At 33.7% G+C, this 8,037-nt stretch overlaps 1 protein-coding gene across 1 annotated transcript in view; it reads left to right on the top strand.

Annotated features, from left to right (window-relative positions):
- Positions 1-7,401, top strand: part of znf512 (zinc finger protein 512) — a 28,264-nt gene extending 20,863 nt beyond the window's left edge. The window contains exons 10-11 of the mRNA XM_048597069.1: positions 1,335-1,433; positions 2,200-7,401. Coding sequence (XP_048453026.1) covers positions 1,335-1,433; positions 2,200-2,505 — 405 coding nt within the window. The 3' untranslated portion in view covers positions 2,506-7,401. The remainder of the gene's footprint in view (positions 1-1,334; positions 1,434-2,199) is intronic.
- The last annotated feature ends 636 nt before the right edge of the window (positions 7,402-8,037 follow it).

Raw genomic sequence — 8,037 nt, 5'->3', positions numbered from 1 at the left:
TACATTTTATTTTATGTAATATTTTCCCTGTGCTCCTGCTTTTATTGGAAGTGAACACTTGCAACTGGAAATAGAAATTTTTTTTTTGATGAACCCTATCCTATTCAGCAAGTTTCTTGTATTCTGTTGCAAGGTCATTTCAGAATCCATCTTGGATCAGGGTCACAGTTCAATGGCATTTTTGTTTTGAAGTACTGCATTGGAACTAAAATATGCTTTTGTTTTCTTGTCTGTCTTAACTTCACAAAATCATGTGGACTTTTATTATTGCGAATCTTAGATGAAGGATACCAAAGGTTAACATGCCAAACTATTCAAAAAGTAATGGTTAGACGTTGCCACTCATTTGATTTCAAATTCCTGAGCACAATGGGAGCAAGAGGAGACTGGGAATGGGTATAAATTTCTGATTTATATGTAGACGGTATTTATATGAAGTCAGAAGCATATTGCATTTGTTCCCTTAGAGGAAAAAGGAAAATTCAATGGGGCAGTAATCCTGATGTAGTAATGTAGTCTGGAGACGGGAATAGATGTGTTGAGAAAACTATTAAGTTTTCAGGCTGCTCTTGACAAGAATGTGAAAGACAGGCTGACGTCAATTTTTTCAGGCTTGAATAAAATTGATTTGTAAAGGCTTGTATGTTTGTGGTGACCAGACTTTCTCTCTCATTTTTGTTTGGCGGGGTGGGTGCAAGGGTGAGGTATTGATAATGATGAAAAGTAAGGACTCCATTTGAAGTCTAAGAAGATGGTGAGACCACTGATAGGAGGGCGATAGTCTAAGTGCTAAGCCATTAAGGATTGTACCTGCTAGTTGGATTTTGAGCCGTGTTAAAACTGCCTTTGAAGAACTGGATGTTGTTGCATCATTCTGACTGATGTCGAGAAAATCAAGATACAGTGATTTAGCCATTGCATTTTGAAGATCATGGTGTTTGCACCTATAGCACTGGTTCTATTGCCTTCCATTAAATGGATCCTACTGAATGGCACGGTGAGTTGGATGTTGACTTCCACCTCTATTACATGGATTTAATCATCTAGACTGAGTTACTTATGAAAGTCAATTTATTATCAGTGGCGGTATAAGAATATAAACAGTGTTAAAGCTGAGGCATATTGTTGGGAGGATAGAAACTTTATTCTGCATTGACCTGTATTTTACCTGACCTTGAGTGCTTAATGCTGTAACTCGTGTCTGAATTGGGAAGAGTCCATCCCTTAAAACTGACATCATGGGCTGAACAGAAGTTATATTGTGCCACAGTTAAAGTTAATTATTTATTGGTGGTAAATGCTGATATTTGTTTATTCTTTTCTTGAACTACTAGGGAGAGTATGTTGTGGGAAAGTATAAGTGTCTGCTTTGTGAAAAAGAATTCAGCTCTGAGAGTGGAGTAAAATATCATATTAATAACGTACACTTTGAGGTAAGAACTTTATTCTTGGTATTCTACATCGTATCAACCAGAATTTTCTTTGATATCAAACTTGTAACTTCCAAAGAATGCAGATCTATCCCTTTTAAAAATAGAATTGTTTGTTCAAATTTTAAAGTGGAGGCCGGTATTCAAACCCTCTCATGAATTCATGCACTTCCACACTTTAGATGTCGATATTATGCTGAAACAGATTTGTATCGTTGTAGACAGCACCAAGGGCTTTGACACTTCTTTGTTATAGAATAGGAATTAAGAGATGAGCGGTCACCTGTTTTATGGCTAACTCAGATCTTGTCATTAGCTATCTCATAATCTTGTCAGGATACTGACTTGAAAAGGTTGCTGAGTTTGACACTGTGATGTGGGTGAAATAGCATCAAATTTTCATGCTGATCTATCTGTGAATTTAAGTTTATGCCTTGGCTAATGCCCATTTATATCCCTGGGTTCAGCATTTCCTTTGCATCCATCTCTGACTTTGTAAGTTACATTTGTTAAACAAAGAATGATTTTGAATATCAACAGAAATGATTAAAAAAAATTATTTGTAATTGACTAACTTTTTATAACTGGATCCTGTTCATGGAGCTGTCATTCTGAAGAATATTGTTAGTTTTTGATATCTTAAACACACAACATGATGCATCTAATACAGAATTGATGGTAATAAAATAATGCTTGTTAATGTAACTGTAATTCCCTTTTTTACCACTTTATTTCTTATGATTAATATGGTGTTCACTTTTATGGACAGGACTGGTTTCTTCCCACTTCTAAAGCAGCTAAAGAATTCAAGCCCTTGGTGAAATTTAGCAAAAAACAGCCTAAAATGTCAACCAAGAAAAAATCATCAAAAGTTGGCAAGAAACAGAAAACACAAATTGTTTTAGTGAAAGAGGTGTCCTTCCTTAAAAAGGTCTGTGAGAGTTCTAAAGAACATGATCAATATAGGTTTACAGATAGTGAGGAAGAACAGGATGAACAAGAAAAGGTTGGAAACTGGCGCCTCAAAAGACCAAGTGCAAAAGCTGAATTAAAGACTGATCAAGCCAAGAAATAAGCAACTCTGGAGGATTGAAGAATAATGAATGGATTATTTAGCTTGACACAAAACTACAAGCATTTTGGGCATTGATTAAAACACAGTAACAGCTCTGCAGATAAGTGTAATTTGCATTCTGTCTACTAGTTGTGTTTTTTTTTGTAATTTTAAGTTGTGCACTCCTCTCCATTTGTTCTTGGGAATAAGGAATTGGACCAGATTAACATTTTGGCATACAAGGTTGGGGGAAAAAGGGGAAAAAAAAAATCAGGTTGTGTGTGTAGATTTAATGAAGACTGTTTTGTGTGTAATGTAAACCTTCCGCTTCACACTCCCTTAATAGTTATAGAAATATTGTGCTGTTTTTAAGAGGAGAAAATTACCAATATCATTTCACATTTCATAAGTAAGAATCTGGAGTCTGTCAGTATAATTCACTGGGTAAATATGCTCATTTTTGTGCACCACTGGCTTGGAAGAGGCTAGAAACCGTTGGTGCTTTGTACCGACAGTGATCCATTTACTTCATATATTTTCCAGTCTGTCTTTTGTGCAAAGAAAGAATTCAGGCTAGAAATCTGTTTAACAGAATACCACCTATTTAGAGGGGTGCAAGGAAGACTGTGTGGTTGTAAAGATGAACATCTTTATTTATTTAGGTTTTTTGTGTAACATTTGAAACATTAGAAATATTGTCTAGCAGTGGCTAGTTACTATGTTGTGCTGATTTATAATGCCTTCAATCTTCAGGACCATAAGAATACTTGTTGTAGAATCAAGCTCATCTTTTGACATTTTCATAAGATTAATTCTAGACTGTAGGTAGTTTTGGTGGTTCATTGGTAGATTTCCAAATAAAAATGCTCCATTTTGTTTTGAAAGCTGTCTACATGAACTATGTTAAATGCATCAACTTAATCTGCTTTGTCCATTTGTTACAGAAAATAATATGTAATTCTCAATGGTATAATATTCAATTTATTCCATTTAATAGGAATACCTCAAACCTCTTGAATAATGCACATTTCTACTTTTGATGGATAAGTAAACTTCAGATGGAAAAAGGACGTTTCTTTATTAGTGTGCTGAATGATAGCAGTTGGAGCTGCATCAGCATGTCGTAAGGAAGCAGCTGTGACATCCCATTAATTGGATGTCATGAACAATGTATTCTTTGATATGTGATGGCTTTAATTATTTACAACATAAAATTTATCAGATAATATGGTAAACACAGTCATTTTTTAATAATTTGTTCAGGTTCTCTGTCCTGTTTGTCTAAGTATTAAAGAAGACAAGCAAATTAAATCTGTTTTTAGCAATTAACCTTGGTGTATAAACTTAATCTCTCAATGCCAATTTGATAGAGACCAGCTAAAAAGCTAATCATATTCAGGGTGTAGTACTGTTATTACTGCAAAGTATTTTTTAAACTATTATTTATGTAGCTGACATCACAAATAAAAGTTATAGCAAACATATAAGTTCCAAGCATCATTACTCAGTTCTGAATTTTTGGAATTCTGTACCCCAGAAATCGGTGGATATTCAGCCATGGAGTATATTTAAGACTGAAAACAATAAATTTGTGGGCATCAAATGAAGCATGTAGTGGGATCATGTGAGAAAGTTGATTTGAGGTAGCTATGACCTAAATAGCAAAGCGATTCTCAAAGCAATTTGCTGTCTTCCAACACCCATTCCTTATTTGTCAACTATCATCAATAATTTTCAATATAGTCTTTGGAAATGAGGAAAAAAAGCAAATGCTGCCTGTGAATCATTTTATTGAACATACACCACACAATGTGTCTCTTATAAACCAGGTACATTATTAGAATACTTCTCAAAATTTGCCTTTATCTTAGTGCAGGTAGTGACTGTAACAATTAAATCACTAAATAATCGGTGCTTTTTACAACACAAAAGGCATATTAAAAGCTGTTCCAGCTATTTTCTGTTTTTTTAATACTAGGCTTTTATCTATAGTGATTTAAATCTATTGTTGATACATGACTTTTAATGTTTGAGAATGCAGTAAAGCATTTTAAATGATATTTAAGGTTGTGTTGGTAGTTTCTAACCCAAGAACCAGCAGGAGATTTGTTAGATTTAGCCTTACTTTATTAAAATTGTTAACATTAAATTTATATAAACACTTCTTAATGCTTTTTTTAAAATTGGGGACTTAAGAATTTTACAATCTTGCATTACGTTTCAGTAATATTGTTTCTGACCATCACTTCTATTTGATATAGGCAAATGCATTTAAACAATCGTAAAATTGTAAAAGTGTACATTATAGTAAACATTGCTTTCCAGGCACCTAAGACTCAAAATGGACAAGATGTTTGCTTATAATATGAATATGCACATGCATTTGCTCATGTTGTTGTGGTGTGAAAATAACCTCCTGCCCAGAATTCCTTCCATTATTGTCATAATCCAACCATGCTACTTTGACCACCAATATTCTCGGCATTTTCACAAATGTCATCTCGTGCTCTGTAAAAATTTGTCCATGTTAGACAGAAAAGAGAACAATTAAAATCGTTGTTATAGCAATGAATTTGAGTGAGTTTGTTTCAGTGCAAAGTTCAAAGATCTTTTGATGATCTTGTGATTGTAGAGAAAGGACAAACAAAGGTAGTTAAAGGAAAATACTGATTATGAAATAACAAAAGATGCTCCCAAAATGACCAGCTCAGCAGGACTAAGTAAAAATTGAATTTTGTTTCTCTGTCCTCAGATGTTATTTTGCTATTATGACTATGCATTTCTCTCCAATATTTGTTTTCTTTGCAAACTTTCTCACTAATGAAGGGGTTACAGTGTCACAGGCAACAATTCATGCCCATTCTCAAATGTATTATTTTTCGTGTTGAATTTCTTAAACTGCAATCAAACTCCACAGTCACTTCAGGAAATGAACAGTATTTGCTCACAAACCTCATTGTGTTCATTGTTGCTAATGAATTTAAACAATAAATTGATTTTGAGCCAAATTTGATCACAGTATCAAACATTTGCACTTGCTGATTTAGGGAAGGAAAGATTTCTCCGAGATTAAATGGCAGCAAACTGTTGGGCTGATACACTCGTCTGAAATTTCAATGGTGGGTTTAACTCATTTACTGAGAAAAGGTTAATTAGTAGAGGAAGTATTAGGTTTTCCTATACTGAGTATCGTATTCTCTGTAGTATATTTTAGGATTTTATTGTTTTACAATTTTTCTTCTTTGTTATACATCACATCATACTATGAAATATACAAAAAGTGATGTGACTACACACAGCAGGTCATTGTATGAAAAAAATAACATTACTGTTTGAATAAAAGCTCTTTATCACAAGGGTTTCAATCTAGAATCTCTTTGCTGTTGTTTCCTGATGATGCGTTTTCCAACAGTGTTTTAATCTACCACTTGCTACACCTGTGCAATTATCTGAACTTTAGCTGTCTCCCGTCATGGACAAAAATGTTTTTTTTTGAAGGATGTTCTGGGAGGTCCGATCCAGATAAGAAGTATCCCAGTATATTTAAAGAAATGTAATATGTTGACATAATGGGTTTAACCAATTAATATTGGATAAGCTGTTGATGAACTTTTTGTGTTGAATAAAGTTCAAAGGTTGAGGAGAAAGATGTGGTTACCCAGATCTCTGGTTATGCAGCTTCTTCAGGTGATTACACCATTTTGATGCATTGGGCAATTGATTTTCTTTTTAAATAAGAGACATGTATTTTATGTATGCTCTAATACAAAGATCAACTATTTGATTTCTGGTACACAAACTATTTAGAAGTTTAACGGTGTCTCATAAAAGATACTGTTTGTATCCTTTGAATTACCGTGGTGAATGAAATAAACATGTAAAGGCCTAATGTGAAGCACTGAAGACTTCATGTTCACCTAGCTACTATCCTACAAAACCACTGTAACGTTGCCTCATTTGTGTTTTTTTTTCTTCATTCTGATTCAATATGAAAAACACGAATGTTGTGTTCTATTTCGTTTGTTTTAGTGGAGAAGATCACATTTTGAACTTGGTTTTGTTAAAACTGCTAAGCCTAGTTTAGTTAACCATATGTTAAGCAATAGAACTGTACACACGAGAGAAATTCAAATATTGTAAGAGATCTTTATTGGTTAGATTACTATTGACTAGTCTATAAATATGATATTTGTTCACAGCATCTAGAAAGTTTTTTGATTCTGAGGCTGTTTTTGGCAATCCTCTGAAATCAAAAACTTCATTAAGAAATGTAACACCAGATCAATATATTGTACATTTAATTTCAAGAAAACTTTCTTTTTTTTTGAGATCATTCATAATAGATTCAGCCTGATCTTTCCTGTTTCTGAAATGTTTGTCTACATTTGTTCAGAGGTGCGATGTGTCATTGTTTACATGGGTGACAAGTAGAATAATATCACTTAATTTTAGGCATTCACTTTTTTTTAATCTAACATAGGGTTGTAAAATATTTGATCTGAGACATCCAATTTGCCTACTGGCTTCCTTTTAAGGCAATGCCGCAAACAGATCTGTAAAGAAGTTGTACCTTGATTACCTTTGAACTTAAACTATGGTCAGTGTTCTTAACCACTGTCAGGGCATCAAGTTTGGCATTTTAAAGATGCACTGAGGCAGCTCTTAAACTAATCGTTTAAGTTCTATTGGTGACCTCAATACAGGGTTTCTTTTTTGTAAACACTTCTGTATGTTGGATGCAGCAAATTTACCACATAAAATGTAGCTATCACCCAAAGTATAGTTAGATATCAATGTGCTTGTAATGTAGTTGCTGGATTGACTTAATAAAAATGACTTAACTGTACATATTTTTGTTACTTTGTAGGTTTACTGCAAGTCTGCTGATCTTTTAATAAAATTAGCAATTCTTTCTGATGAGTATGTATTTTTTTGTTTTGCAATAATGGTACTGAATTGTTAACAGTGAGTAACATAAGACACTATCATGTCAGATTTCATACAATTGTTAATTTTGTTTGTACGGATGCAATTGATTCTGGTTGTGAGAAGATTGACATTTTCACTTGCACATAAATGGTGGTCAGAGATAATCTGAATCAAATTCTGTCCCATCTAGTACCTACCTTATGCTGGAAAAGAAAACTAGTTACATAATACCTTTTAGCCACTGGTGCTTTTAATTTATTCTGTTAGTTTTGCTGAATGGATTTCCGAATGCTGAGGTAAACTATTTATCTTTATGATACACTGGGTTTCGAAGGACCTTTTTTCTTACAGTAATGTGCACCTGCATGCAAACAGAATTCTGATGTCTTCCAATAGATGATAAATATTTTGAAACCTGACTCTACTTTTCCTAATTAATAGTCCATAAGCTCGGCAGTGCAGTACAGGTTAAACTCTGTCTCTGGAATACAAACAAAGAAAAAAGATGGTAATAAAGAGAAGCACCCCAATATTTCTGGCTTCTACTCAGCACAAACTGTCAAGAAATTGGGTATATTTTGGGGAATCTGTAGCTAAAAGATGCGATTTTGTTTTTTTATATAT

The sequence above is a fragment of the Rhincodon typus genome, chromosome 5 (genome assembly GCF_021869965.1).
Source record: "Rhincodon typus isolate 14 chromosome 5, sRhiTyp1.1, whole genome shotgun sequence".
Taxonomy (NCBI): Eukaryota; Metazoa; Chordata; class Chondrichthyes; order Orectolobiformes; family Rhincodontidae; genus Rhincodon; species Rhincodon typus.
Note: the sequence above shows the minus strand (reverse complement) of the source record. Positions and strands in the feature narration are given on the sequence as shown.